The sequence below is a fragment of the Danio rerio genome, chromosome 17 (assembly GCF_049306965.1).
Source record: "Danio rerio strain Tuebingen ecotype United States chromosome 17, GRCz12tu, whole genome shotgun sequence".
In the NCBI taxonomy this organism is placed as follows: Eukaryota; Metazoa; Chordata; class Actinopteri; order Cypriniformes; family Danionidae; genus Danio; species Danio rerio.
In genome coordinates, this window is record NC_133192.1 from 21,477,386 (window position 1) to 21,492,530 (window position 15,145).

The 15,145-nt window shown below is 36.1% G+C and overlaps 1 protein-coding gene across 8 annotated transcripts; it reads left to right on the forward strand.

The window, feature by feature from the left end:
- The first annotated feature begins 383 nt into the window (after positions 1 to 383).
- Positions 384 to 12,872, forward strand: si:ch211-248a14.8. 8 transcript variants are annotated; one of them, XM_073928451.1, is made up of 6 exons: positions 384 to 632; positions 1,669 to 1,740; positions 1,876 to 2,043; positions 2,141 to 2,348; positions 5,628 to 5,925; positions 10,420 to 12,872. In XM_073928451.1, the coding sequence occupies exons 4-6, from the start codon at positions 2,157 to 2,159 to the stop codon at positions 10,806 to 10,808; spliced, it is 879 nt and encodes a 292-aa protein (XP_073784552.1). In that variant the 5' UTR covers positions 384 to 632; positions 1,669 to 1,740; positions 1,876 to 2,043; positions 2,141 to 2,156; the 3' UTR covers positions 10,809 to 12,872. The 8 variants fall into 8 exon arrangements, with proteins under 8 accessions (XP_073784552.1, XP_073784554.1, XP_021328768.1 ...); XM_073928453.1 differs by having other exon boundaries at positions 2,141 to 2,285; XM_021473093.3 differs by having other exon boundaries at positions 1,876 to 1,997.
- Positions 12,873 to 15,145: the final 2,273 nt, after the last annotated feature.

The following is a 15,145-nucleotide window of genomic DNA, read 5'->3' on the forward strand; positions in this document are numbered from 1 at the left end:
GGATGGACATAATGAATGTTTATTTACAATGTCTGTGTTAATATTGGAACATTGAAAGCCACATTTACATTTAAAGATAACATAAAATTGTATGTTTTTATGGATAATTCTTTGGAAAAAAACTAATTTGTGACAAGCCATTGGGTCGGATGGCCCACCAAATGTTAAAAGATGCAAATGATACCCAAATTCTGACTTGAAATCTTAAATTCTGCTTCCAGTCTTCATGTTTTGTCAAAAAAAAGCTGAAAGTGCTAGGTTGTTTGTGGCAAGAGTAGCACTGCGTTGGTATTTATTTACCAGCCTTCCTGATGCGCGTGCATGCAGGGTGGTGACGTATTCAATCATTAATTAACTTCTCTCGTCCTCCGTCTTCTGCAGGTACATTCATTCACTATGCAGTCTGCTCAATAGACTCACTAAACAAAAGCTCGGCGACACTGAATCTAACGGCCCGAGTCAAGGGGAGGAAACATCTCATCCACGGAAGTTAGATAAACTTTCTATGTATTTTAAATTCTCACATAAAGTAGGTCAAAGTCCAGTCGTGCTGGTAACCCGTGCTCAGCTACTCGTGACAGACATTGAACTGCCTTATGTCCGTTAACGGAATCGCGTGATGACCAAGCAATGTGAGTTTATCTGAATTTACTTTTTTCGTTGCCTACTTAGTTTTTCATTAATGTTTTTTTTTTATTGAATTATATGATGATTTGGTAATACTACTGTTGAAGTCAGAATTATTAGACCCCGTTTGATTTTCCTTTCTTTTTAACATATTTACCAGGTGATGTTTAACAGAGCAAGGACATTTTCACAGTATGTCTGATAATATTTTTTTCTTCTGGAGAAAGTCTTATTTGTTTGATTTCAGCTAAAATAAAAGCAGTTTTTAATTTTTAGAAAAGATATTTTAAGGACAAAAATTATTAGCCCCTTTAAGCTATATTTTTATTCGATTAATTAATCTAGTTAAGCCTTTGAATGTCACTTTAAGCTGTATAGAAGTGTCTTGAAAAATATCTAGTCAAATATTATTTACTGTCATCATGGCAAAGATAAAATAAATTAGTTATTAGAAATAAAAGGCAGTTATTAGGAATAAGTTATTAAAACTCTTATGTTTAAAAAAATGTGCGGATAAAAACTTCTCTCCATTAAACAGAAATTGGAGGAAAAATAACGGGGGCTGATAATTCAGGGGGGCTAATAATTCTGACTTCAACTGTTTAAGTATCATATGATTTACATTATAATTAGTTTTAATTCACTTATGTTTTCTGGATGCACCAGAAGAACCTGTCATTTAGCTAATAATACAAAAGGATAACAATAAGGAGTTTATATTATAATTACAATACATGATTTTGGTTGACTAAACTATACACTATTATATTATTTTGAGCTTAATTATGTTTTATATAGTTTTGTATCATTTGATATTACATTCTGTGTCAAATATATACATTTGTTTACTGTATGTGAACCAAAATAACTTTTTATTTTAATTAGACAAATTTCTATTTTATCATTTATAATATTTAATATTTGTCAAATTGAATATTTCATAATATATACTTTTTTCCTACAAAAAACATGCTTGACTTTGGTTTAGGCTACTTTGTATTTTGCACTAAGTACAACTGAGTGATCTGTTAAATATTACAGGAGAAAACATGACATATGGCAGCGCTTTTTTTGTTAATGGCGGCTTGAAGATTACACCGAGCAATAATAATGGTCAGTAATTTTCATGGCACTCTACATATGCTGCTCTTTACTTATTTATAAATGTCTTTTATAATGAACACTTTTGTTCCTAAACCTTTAGTCTTTTTTCATTCTTATTTATCTGTGACTTGTATTTGTGTTCAGGTCATTTTACATTCATCCCCCAGCCCCTAATGTTGTAAAGGGGTTAAAAATCTAAAACCTCACTGGTCCACAGGTGTGTGGACCACCAGTATGGACCCCTGGCAAAATCTAGTGTCCAGATGGTGAGAAACATTACTAATAAGCACAAAACTCAGTTGAATTGTGATTGTAAGTTGTTTACATCTTGCAAATCTCAACCATTAATGCTTGTGCCATTATACTACTTTATTTAATAATCACTGTACAATCTGTGTGTGTTTTTTAGTACGGCATGGTGGCAGATGCACACGCCGCATGCTCTGAGAGCTTGTGTGTATGAAGTGTGTAAACCACTGGTGCCGCTCCTGCTGTGCATTACGGCCCTGGTGGCTGTGATTGTGTATGCGCTGGCCGATAATCTACACAGCTTTGTAAGCAGGATCTTCATTCCCCAGTATCACTATCCTTTTGCGGTGCCAATTGCATTCATACAGGTACTTTGCCCACACAGGTTCTCCGTTATCAGTTCATCTTAATCAGTTCTCTATCTGTTTTATGATCTTGAATATGTGCCGTAAGTATTGATGAGACAATATTTCTGGCTTTCTAGTCAAGAGTTTGGAGTCAGTGCAGAAAGCTGTGGCCAGTTTAAAATGAATAAAGATGGATTTTTTTTTTTTTAGACGAAGCTTAAATAAAACCCCAAAAAATTATTTTATTTAAACAGTTATTATTTAGTGTGCTAAATTATCTAGTGTTATTATCTATCAGCTGCTGTTTTACGTGATGAAAAAATGAAACTTTTACAATTACAAAAGTTAAAACGTGTATATTATTCCATACAATCCAACTTTTCTATCAGCCAAGTTGTTAGGTTTAATTCACAAATAAGATGTTGAGATGGATTAAGAGAGGAAAATGTCAAATAAACCACAATTATGTGAAAAACCTACACATTTGCATATCTAGCATGTCATTATCAGTATTAAGCATCTGGATGTTTGTAGCTTGAAGCAAGAGGATTCTCTGCTCCCAGGTGAATCATTAGGTGTGTTCATGTGATCATTGGACTAGAGCTATAAACTGGTGGAGTCCTTTTAGTGTTTGTGTATTTGCATGTTATGGCTGGCTGTATATTAAAAATGAACGCAGCCTTTGACAAGTAAGAAACTTAAAGGGAACATTTATACCTACGCGTGAGGTCAAAGTCTAAGACCACCGAGTGAAAATGTTTGGGTTTTCTTTTTCTTTTTTATTATGTAGTACTCTTTGTTTAAAAAAAAGAAACAGTACTTTTTTTCTCAAATTTGAGAATTTTAAATTTACATTAACATCAGGAAATTGTAGCATTTGGTTTTCTCTCTCTTTTGATTTAATGACCAAGATGTAATGTCTTGACATTTAATGACAAACATTTGATGACTTCATTTAAAAAATTGCATTCTGAACTGCTTCTGAAACAGATTCCTTTGAATAAATCTCTGTGATATTCATAATCTTTTGTACTATGAAAAATAGTATTTACATATTTATAGTATGTACTAGAAAATTGTATTTTTTGGCTTCTATCTGCAAAATTAAAAAAGACATCAGTAAAAAAAAAAAAAAAAATATATATATATATATATATATATATATATATATATATATATATGTGTGTGTGTGTGTGTGTATATATATATATATATATATATATATATATATATATATATGTGTGTGTGTGTGTGTGTGTGTGTATATATATATATATATATATATATATATATATATATATATATATATATATATATATATATATATGTGTGTGTGTGTGTGTATGTGTGTGTGTGTGTGTGTATATATATATATATATATATATATATATATATATATATATATATATATATATATATATATATATATATATATATATATATATATATATATATATATATATATATATATTCATTCATTTCCCTTTATTAATCTAGAGTTGCCAAAGCAGAATAAACTGCCAACATATACAGCATATTTTTCTATGCAGAGGATGCCCCTTCAGCTGCAACCCATCATTGGGAAACATCATCATTCACCTTCATACAGTAAGGGCAATTTATCCCCGAACAATTTAGACAAATTACCTATACCACGTCTTTGGATTTGTGTGGGAAACCCATCCCAACATGGGGAGAACATGCAAACTCCACACAGAAATACCAACTGACCCAGCCGAGGCTCGAACCAGCAACCTTTCTGCAGTGAGGCGATCGTGCTACCCACTGCGCCACCGTGATGCCCAGTTTCAGACTCACATTTATTAAAATTAAATGCAATTAAAACATACCCACACCATTAAACCAGTCCCTAACCGTAACCATATGCCTTCTCTGCAGCAGCAAAACTGTTCTGCCATAAAACAAAAAGCTTGAGAAGTACATTGTCCTGAAAAAATAATCGTTCATGATCTAAATAAATAGAAAAAACTGGCTTTCCAGGTTCAAATTAGTTTTTGAATTTCTGTATTTATAGTGAAAATCATCCACTATCAAAATGTAATGACAAAAAGCCAAGACAACAAATACTTTTATGTTGCTTTGGCATATTTTAATAGTTAATCTGGTTAAAACAATTTTTAAAAAATGTATAAAAAAAAGTTTGACTTGACTTTGTCACTTTGATTGAAGTAAAAGGGACTAAGCCGAAAAGAAAATGAATGAATGGGCGTCATGGTGGCACAGTGGGTAGCACAATCGCCTCACAGCAAGAAGGTTGCTGGTTTGAGCTTCAGCTGGGTCAGTTGGCATTTCTATGTGGAGATTGCATGTTCTCCCCGTGTTCTCTCCGGTTTTCTCCACAAGTCCAAAGACATGCGCTATAGGTGAATTGGGTAAACTAAATTGTCCATAGTGTATAAGTGTGAATGAGAGTGTATGAATGTTTCCCAGTGATGGGTTGCAACTGGAAGGGCATCCGCTGTGTAAAAATTATGCTGGATAAGTTGGCCGAAATTCACTGTGGCGATCCCAGATTAACAAAGAGACTAAGCCGAAAATGAATGAATGAATGATTGATGTAAGTTGACATGACTAGAAAAGTTAATTTGATTCAACTAAATCATTTAAGGAGGGCAGCAAGGTGGCGCAGTGGGTAGTGCTCTCGCCTCACAGCAAGAAGGTTGCTGGTTTGAGCCTTAGTTGGGTCAGTTGGCATTTCTGTGTGGAGATTGCATATTCTCCCTGTGTTAGTGTGGGTTTCCTCTGGGTGGTCCGGTTTTCCTCACAAGTCCAAAGAAATGCGCTATAGAATTGGCTAAGCTAAGCTGTCAGTGGTGTATGTGTGTATGTCCTGGTCTTCCAGGTTGGGGGTTGAGCGTCATGACCTAGCTAGTAAAAAATAGATGTTACGTAACACTAACATGGTGGCGCTAAATATTGCTAATGGTGAATTTAGTAAGCTAAATTGTCTGCAGTGTATGTGTGTAAATGGAAGTATATGGGTGTTTCTCAATGAATGGTTGCAGCTGGAAGGGCATGCGTTGCGTAAAACATATGCTGAATAAGTGTTTAGTCATACATTTTAAAATGGCCACCGTAGTTTGATCAAGCAGCTGTTGTTTCTGTTTACAGTGACATGTTTATTAATATACTCTGAAATTGGGCTTGATTTCCCTAGGTATACACAATAAAAGTCCATAATGTATGACCCTGCAAGCATTTATGGTGCTGTTTATCAGGTTTAATCTCCAGCATGTTTTTAGTCTGGTGCACTGAACTTCCTTCTTCCTTCTTCTCTAGGTATTTCTAAATCTGCTGGCACTGCTAGCTTTGCACGGTGTGGGTCTGATCCACCTCAAGCCTTTCTCCCTGAGGCTGGCAGAGCGTTTGTTTGTGCCAGCGGTCTGCGGGAGCGTTCAGTGTGTTTTGGCTGTATGGGCTGAAGCCTGTACTCACTCTGGCCTGTTCCCGCTGATTGCCCGGTTCCTCCCGATGGTCAGCGTGAGCTTGGGTCACCTGTTTGCTCTGAGTATTCCAGGCTCCATCCCTGTGTCCTGCTTTCTCACTGTGCTCACTGTCTCCTCCGTCAGCGTCACAGGTATGATTGCTTCTGATATCTATGAAGAAGAATGGGCTCTTTAACTTTAAAGATTTTACATTTCTAATAGATTGTAATATAGCTGTTTGGCCTTGTAAACAGTCTGCAATATCACAAGTTCTTCACATAGGAGTTCCAACAAGAAAATGTATCTCCTACAGACATATTTAAAGTCCTGCTATTATAGCTATGTCATCAAATAACAAATTTGCATAATATTTGGCTTGTAATCAAATTTAGCTGACAATATAAGGCCAGGAATAGGATATCAATATGTGAAGGAAACTATGATTATATAGGCTACACACTGCAACTAAGGCTGTGTTTACACTAGTGTATTTTCATTTTAAAGCATCATTTTAGAATAAAAGGGCTCTTTGTCTCTATAACCTTTTTACCGCACTAAGAAAAAGATCTCCAGTTACACTTTTGTGTAAATGCATGAGACATGACCATTCACTCTCACTGGATAAGTATCTTGCCAGCATCCACACACTCTCAGAAATAAAGGTACCTGTCACTGGGGCGGTTCCTTTTTAAAAGGTAACATTTTTTTACATAACAGGTCTACATTTGTACATCAAAGGTACATATTATTACCGGAAAAGTAAAAATGTGTATTTTATAGTATCTTAAGGGTACAAAAGTGTACTCTAAAAGTACAAAATTGTACCTTTAAAGCAGGAGTGCCCAAATATGGCCCTATGTCCTGCAGATTTCAGCTCCAAACTGCCTGAACACACCTGCATATTGTTTCTAGAAAGCCTAGTTAGAGCTTAATTAGCTAGCTCAGGTGTGTCCAATTAGTGTTAGAACTAAAGCTGCAGTCACACTAGAGTTTGAGCTTAAATTCTGTAGTACGGCGCTGCGAAAAGGGGCAGGATTAAAAAAAAAGATGATGTTTTAAATTTTTATCCATGTTTTAAATTTCTATCCAGAGAGGTCATGTTTTGATCCTCGATTGGTCTCACAGAGTCAAGTGATGCGATTTCGCAGGTCAGAGTTCACCAAGCTTGAACTTTGCACTGCAGCAACCCGCGAAACTTGACGCATGACCCTGCTTTTCCGGTCTGACGCATTTGCGTGTGTATGAATGGAAGTCTATGGGAGGAAAACCCCAGTGTGACCACAGCTTAAACCAAGCTTGAATTTTGCAACGCAGCAAACCACGAAACTTGTCGCATGAGCTTGTGTTTCCAGTCTGACACATTCGCGTGCATATGAATGGAAGTCTATGGGGAGAAGAGTGCAGTGGGACCGCTGCTTAAGGCTGTGTCCGAAATCCTATATTTCCATACTATATAGTACGCTGAAGTTAAGTATGCGAGCAGACCCAGACAGCATATGAATGTAGGTTACTTTAGGCAGTTATGCGGCACTGGTGGTCTTCCTTCGGTCCAGACAAAATGAATGCGAGCCTGAAGTGGCCCACCTGTACAATGGCAAAGGGGGGCTAAAGATTTAAATTCATATATGGGCCATTTAAGGCAAAGATTTGGCACTTATGGCAAAATGTAATCTGAATGTAAGCCTAATGTGGCCCATGTGAAAAATTATAAATTAGGCCCAAATGATGGAGGACAAATGTGGGTCACAGTTGGCAAAAATGTGGCATAGTCATTAAAGGGTTATCTGGGTCTAAACCTAAAGTGGCTCACACGTGCAAATGTGGACCAGTTATTTTAAGACATATATGTGCCACTTGGCAAATATTTGGCACAGTAAGCTCTGGCTATTGCAGCTGTGAGCCTAATGTGGCCCAGTTATTTTAAAACATGTGGGCCACATAGACTAAAATCATCAGCATAGAGAAAAGTGTTTGCTTTAGTTTGTTCATTAAAGCAAACAAACCAAGTAAAAAAAAACAATAAAATTGAGGCACAACCTGTGATGAAATAATATAATTCACTGATGTTAATCAATGTTTAATCCATTATTAGAAGTAACGTAATAACATGCTTGCACGTGCCATAGAATTATGAAGATTTATAAGCTAAAAAAGTTCTATGGTTTAACTTCTGCTCACAGAGACATCAATAATCAGCATATAAACCTCAACAACAGTGACAATAAACAAAATGAACAAAACTCACAAACATCACAAAAAGAATATTAAAAGTGATAAAATCAACATCATCAACATAAACAGTAGAACCAAAAGCAAATAATGATAACTGGAGCATTAATAAGCTATATAATGTATTCATACTGCAATGCATGCTGGGAGTTTTGTACTTTGCTACAACCAGCAAGTGTAAGGTGAAGCCCAGATCTGGGCCAGAATAAAAGCAAATTGTGGCCCAGAATAGGGTCAGTTCTGGTTCATTTGTTTAAATTCTGGCTGATATGTGATATTGCTATGGCTTAATTATGGCCCAGATCTGGCAAACATGAGTGGACCGCCCAAGTGCCATCATTCTAAGCGATATGTGGGCCAGATGTGTCTCGTGTGGGCCGGATTTTAAGCCAAATGAATTTTGCTAGCTGTGGAGTAGTATGTCCAAATTCATAGAGTTTGAAAAATGCACATCACACTGATGCCCTGTGAAAGCATTCATGAATGGTAGTGAAGCAACCGATGAGCTTAGGTCACGTGATTATGACAAAAAAAGCAGACGTAATATGTCCGAGTTCCATTCGTACTCACATCCATACTGTATAGAACATACTTTTCATTGAGTCAGGGTCAAGTAGTAAATATAAATTCAAATGCAGTATCTACTGAGTAGTAGGCATATTCGGACGCAGCCTAAACTTTGCAGGACACCAGCCCTCTAGGACCGAGTTTAAGCTCCCCTGCTTTAAAGGAACATGCAAACTTTTTTTAAAAAAAAGGCACATTTTACAAATCTCCTACAGTTAAACAACTGACTTGAACCATTTTAAAAAATTTATTTTAGGTTTTATTACACAATGTAGACCCTAGAAGACTCTTCCAACTAAAAAAAAGCTAATGGTCAAATCAAATTCAATTCATTATGCAAAGCTAAGCTGAAAGTGACCCCACCAGAACAAGAGATTGGCTGAAGGTATTACCAAATGGTTTGAGTCAACCGTTTAACTCTAGAAGACTTAGTAAAATTAGCCCTCTTCAAAAAAGTTGGAGTGTTCCTTTAAGATAAAAATATGTACCTGTAAGGCAAGAAATGTATTAAAAAAGTACTGCCCCAATGACAGTGTACTATAATGGTCATATGAGAGGAACTTGACAACAAAATTAGAGCTTGAAATAAAATGCAACAGTAAAGAAGACCAATCAGAGAGTGATTGTGTACAGCACGACTCCATTTTCATAAGTGTGCATCATTTTAGAATAAAAGGGCTCTGTCTCTATAACCTTTTTACCGCACTAAGAAAAATGCATGATATATCTTATATCTTGCCAGCATCAATACACATTTCAGTCCACCTACACTGTCATGTAACACCAGCATTTCCAAAATATAACATGATCTTTAATGTTTTCATAAATGCTCCTTTTTAGTCGCTCAAAGATGCCAGGATAGTGTGGATTACAAGCATGACTGTAACAACCTCTATACTTTTAAAATGGAAATGTGCTAGTGTAAACAGCATCTAAAATTCAGTTGTCAGTTTATTTTCAGTCTTTTTCTTTGTTTCTTCAAAACATGAAGATAAGCACTGTTGCTAACTCTGTTGATGTAGCAATTTCTATAGAAGGTACATCCCAATGCAACATTGTATTACATATGTTTGTATTGTATTACAAATAGTCTCAAATACAGCAATTCCATTGGATGTTGAAGTCGTTGATGCAATCGCATGGTCAAACCAAAGAGCTTAGAATGACCAAGAGGCGACCCTCAATAGAATGTTTCATTGCATTAGCAGCGCAGAGCAACAGCCCTGGATTCTGCCATTTTGGAGTGAAAGTGATCGGCTGTCCATTGGATCTCATTACTGTCGCGATAACAAGCAGTTGCTTTCTTTTTTATTTATTTATTTAAAAAGCGCATTAAAGCTGAGATACAACCTGAAAGATGACAATACAACACTTATTATCACAATCATCAGCACTTTTAATAGTTTATTTTACAGACTTATAATATGCTGTTGTTCTATTGGAGTTTTCATTCCAAAATGAGCCCTCTAGTGGCTGTTTCCCAAATTACACTAGAGTGTCGCCTCTTGGTGATTCCATGCTCTTTAGTCAAACTGTGCATGTTGATGCAATAAAATTAAATTTTTGGCGGCCCTGATTACCTTTCATATAACTGCACTTCAAGAGACCTCTGTATACGATACGTGGTGGGGGGTTATATTTCTAAAGTGCGCTCTAGTAACCAGTAGAATAATCACAACATGACTGGCTGACCAATCAAAGGAGACAGCACTTTTTGTAAAACAAATTTTAAAGAAAGCGTGCTAAAAACAGATGCTGCAACAGTGTTTTTTGAGTAAGTATTGTTGAACACTACGGCTATTATGAACGCATAAATAAGCCCAATATTTCCCCTTGTTTCTCTTGTGCAGTGTGTAAAGGACTGTATGCGATGGAGCCGCTGGAGTTTGTGTATTCTCCGCTCAGCCTGATCCTCCACAGCATCTCTCTGGCCTGGTTAGCTAAAGTGGCCCAAACGGAGCGAAGCAACGCCTCAACCTTTGACCTCTACTACACTCTAACAGTGACCCGAACCCTCTTATTAGGGTTCCTATGTGTTCTGCACCCCGATGGCCCGAAGGCACTGAGTCAGGGCAACTGGCACAGTCTGCTGTTTTGGGGATACATGCTTGGGATGTTGCTGCTTGGCGCCGTGCAGCTTCTTTTTGTGGATGTAACGGCGCTGTATTTTTCTGCTCTCCCCGCAGCTGTTCTGCATGCGACCCGGGGCCTGGTTCTGCCCTTGTTCAGCCTGCTATAGGACAGACGGGTCAATCAGAATGTAGATCATTCTGAGGAAAAACATGCAGTAATTAACTTAACACCCAAGAACAGTATTAATTTAATTTATAAGCATGATAACTTCATGTAAAGATCATAATCATTAACAGATTCATTTATATGGTTATACACTGATGTGAAATTCATCTCTCCACTTGCACTGAAACTATGACACATTACATCCTACAAACAGTGTGTTTTATGAAGGAACTTGATTTAAAGTTCTAGAATTAAATGGTAAAGGTTAAAGACAGCGTTCCCAAGTATTTCACTATAATATTTTGCAGTAGAATTCCACATTATTGTCAGCTGGACGCTCAGAGAATTAAAGTATGACATTTCTATTTTGCATTAACAAAATCTAAAAACCCTTTTTAGGACCTTACTGGTTTTAAATTGTATCAGTTTCACAATTTGTGTTACAGCAATGCTAAAATGATAGTTGAATTTGTTTTTTCTGGGTTTAATTTAAAAAATAATAGAGCCTATGATTTGCATGATCTGGAAAGCGCAGCTGGAACTGCAGAATCCAGTCATGAAGTCTATCATGTGGAATGTTGTGGCAAATTTTGGATTAATCAAAAGCAGTGTTGTGCACCGAATCAAATCATTATGTGAATTAAATATATAAACAGAAAATAAAGTGATATAGGGACTTTACACTTACTGGCCACTTCATTAGGTACAACTGCTCGTTAACAAAACTTTTTAATCAGCCAATCACATGGCAGCAACTCAATGCATTTAGACATGTAGACACGCAAATGCCTTGTTGATGCCAGAGGTCAGTGGAGAATGGCCAGGCTGGTTTCAGCTGATTGAAAGACAACAGTAACGCAAATAACCACTCATTATAACCGAGACATGCAAAAGAGCATCTCTGAACACACAACACATCGAACCTTGAGACAGATGGGCTACAGCAGCAGAAAACCACATCTGTTGTCACTCCTGTCAGCTAAGAACAAGAAAACTGAGGCTACAATTCACACAGGCTCACCAAAATTGAACAATAGAAGATTGGAAAAATGTTGCCTGGTCTGATGAGTCCCAATTTCTGCTACGAAATTTAGATGGTAGGGGTCAGAATTTGGTGTCAACAACATGAAAACATGGATCCATCCTGCTTTGTATCAACGGTTCAGGCTGGTGGTGGTGTAATGGTGTGGGGGATATTTTTTTGACACACTTTGGGTCCAATCAAACCAATTGAGCATCGTGTCAACGCCACAGCCTACCTGAGTGTTGCTGACCCTGTCCATCCCTTTATGACCACAGTGTACCCATCTTCTCATGGCTACTTCAAGTAGGATAATGCACCATGTCATAAAGCGCGAATCATCTCAGACTGGTTTCTTGAACATGACAATGTGTTCACTGTACTCAAATGGCCTCCACAGTCACCAGACTCAATACAATAGAGCACTTTTGGGATGTGGTCAAACAGGAGATTCACATCATGGATGTGCAGCCGACAAATCTGCTGCAACTGCGTGATGCTATCAAGTCAATATGGCTCAAAACCTCTGAGGAATATTTCTAGTACCTTGTTGAATCTATTCCAAGAAGGATTGAGGCAGTTCTGAAGGCAGAAGGGGGTTCAACCCAGTACTAGTAAGGTGTACCTAATAAAGTGGCCAGTGAGTGTATATTGCAGTACTGTGAATGGTGAAAGGTGCTGACTTGACACAAAAAGAATTTAAAATAAGCTTTATATTTAATGCAAAATCTATATTTTTGTTTTATATTTTGATGGTGAAATATGATCTAAGCATGTTCTTGACATGTTTGTGAGCTTCACCGAGAGTATACTACAGTGACACTCGTCTTGCGATAAACTTATACAAGAGCCATTTTTTCCAATAAAACGTGTGCTCTGTAGAAACCACATCAATAATTTAACACTTTTACAAAAAGGATGTTATTTTAATAGAAAACCTATGACTTCTCTTTTTATTTAGCTCTCAATGTATGATACAAACTACAGTATTATTGTTAAAGTTTTGAGCAAATAAAACACTGATGAGGTTTTCTTGTGACCAAACGACTGTTTCTGTTGTCTTTTTTGTATGAGTGTAATGTTTTGCTATTCCTAGTACTTTCTCTGTGTTTGTATTGATACCAGTGATACCAGGACAAAGTCTGTCCCAGCGAGAAGCAAGAGGTTAAAAAAGTTCAGCACCAGATCCATGTGGCTTTGCTTATTATCAGGCACGATTGATTTATCTGCAAAGGCTTGGTTAATGTTACACAAGCGTGCAATTTGTTTAGTTTATCAGCAATGTCAGAATAGATAAGCATGGTGAAACATTCCTCTTCCTTTACTCAGACAAGATAGCCATATAGCAGATCATTTTTGTTGCAGTGCATAATAATTGATCTGATTCATTTCAAATCAACACCTTTTTTCCATTACGCTGCAAGATGACTGGTGTGAATTATGAGAGTAACCTCTGTTAAACTGCAACCAAAAACATTTGGTACAATGAGGTTTCATTAGAGCTCATCCATTCAATTATATAAAGGAAACTTTGTAGAATTAAAGAGATCGTTCACTTTGAATTTTATTTTCCTTTTTAATTATTTCCCAAATGTTTAACAGAGGTTTTAAGGTTAAAATTATTAGCCCCTTTTGGCTTTTTTTTTTCAACTTGCCTCATTACCCTAACCTGCCTAGTTAAGACAACTAGGTTTATTAACCCAGTTAAGCCTTTATAAACGTCACTTTAAGCTGTATAGAAGTGTCTTGAAATATATCTAGTAAAATATTATTTACGGTCATCATGGCAAAGATAAATGCGTTATTAAGTGCTTATAAATGCGTTATTAAAACTCTTTATGTTTAGAAATGTGTTGAAAAAATCTTCTTGCCTTTAAACAGAAATTGGGGAAGAAAATAAACAGGGAAGCAAAGAATTCAGGGGGGCTAATAATTCTGACTTCAACTATATATAATAAATAAACATTTATGATTTAATGTTTTTCTTTAACAAGATATTATGAAGGAACCTGCCATAGTACAGGTTTCCAACATTTTTCTATATATCTTCTTTTCTGTTCAACAGAAAAAAGAAACTCAAACTGTTTTGTGACAAGTGAAGGGTGTTTCAGTTTTAGGTGATCTATCTCTAACAAATTATTTTGTAAAAAAAAAAAAATGGACATATATTACTCTATAAAATATAAAACATACATATATATATATATATATATATATATATATATATATATATATATATATAACACTGTACTATAGGAAAAACAAAACTGGAAAACCAAAACTCAAAAACACTTTAACTACCGATATGCTTAAGACACTAAAATCCCATCAAAATACAAAGCTTAATGTTATTTTCATGATGGATAAAAATCAGTGGTATAAAGTAACAAATTATAAATACTTGAACTACTGTAACTGAGCAGTTTTTCCTTAGGAATTTACAAAGTAGTTTTATAAATGTGTACTTTTACTTTCCCTTGAGTAAATATTTAGTGCAGTAATTGGTACTTTTACTCCACTACTTTCCTTCAAACTGCACTTACTACTATATTTTTTTCTGGTCTATGGGGATTAGAAAAATCATTCCTGTACAAATAAAATCGCACATACGTCATCATGAACAACTTCAAGACGTGGGCACTTCATAAATGCAACAAACTGTTGGGAATCATTAAAAGTGTTCAAAAAGATATCCAAAATCTTTACACGTATTGACCCAGAGACTGTTTAGATGCAGGTCACTGATGAGAAAATGACGGATATTTACGGTCTGATGACCAAAATGACCTTAAACACCCAGCAGGCACAAGACGTCAACTTAACATCAGACTGACATTGTACCTCAACGTCATAGGGACATAGCATTTTGAATGAAAATCGGGTTGACGTTAGAATCCAACGTACAACCTAAAACCAACGTCTAATGATGCTATAGCTTGTCATTGTGTGGATTTTACCACTACGACGTCTATCAGATGTTGTATTTTGGTTGCCATACCTGATGAACAAATGTCAGTATTTGACATCAGCATGATGCTGGTTTAAGATGTTGGCTCAACGTTGGATTTTGGTCACTTTCTAACAATCTAAAATGAACCAAACGTTAGCGTCATTTGACATCATTATTGGACGTCAAAATTACGTTGTCCTTAGACGCTGGCTAGACGCTGAAAATTAATCACCTAACATTACAACCTAAATCTTACCTAATATTAACGTCTTATGACATTGTGTGCCTGCTGGGCAATAACTAGATGCACTACAGAATGTTACGTTTACACACATCCACAAATAACATGTAAATGCTTTTCACAGCA

What these genes read in the sequence shown, in the direction of transcription:
- si:ch211-248a14.8 (XM_073928450.1), top strand. Translation starts at nt 1,677, where the DNA reads ATGACATATGGCAGCGCTTTTTTTGTTAATGGCGGCTTGAAGATTACA. An exon ending in TACACCGAGCAATAATAATG is followed by an intron (nt 1,741 to 1,948) that starts GTCAGTAATTTT and finishes ACTGGTCCACAG; the next exon opens with GTGTGTGGACCACCAGTATG. An exon ending in TGCCAATTGCATTCATACAG is followed by an intron (nt 2,349 to 5,627) that starts GTACTTTGCCCA and finishes CTTCTTCTCTAG; the next exon opens with GTATTTCTAAATCTGCTGGC.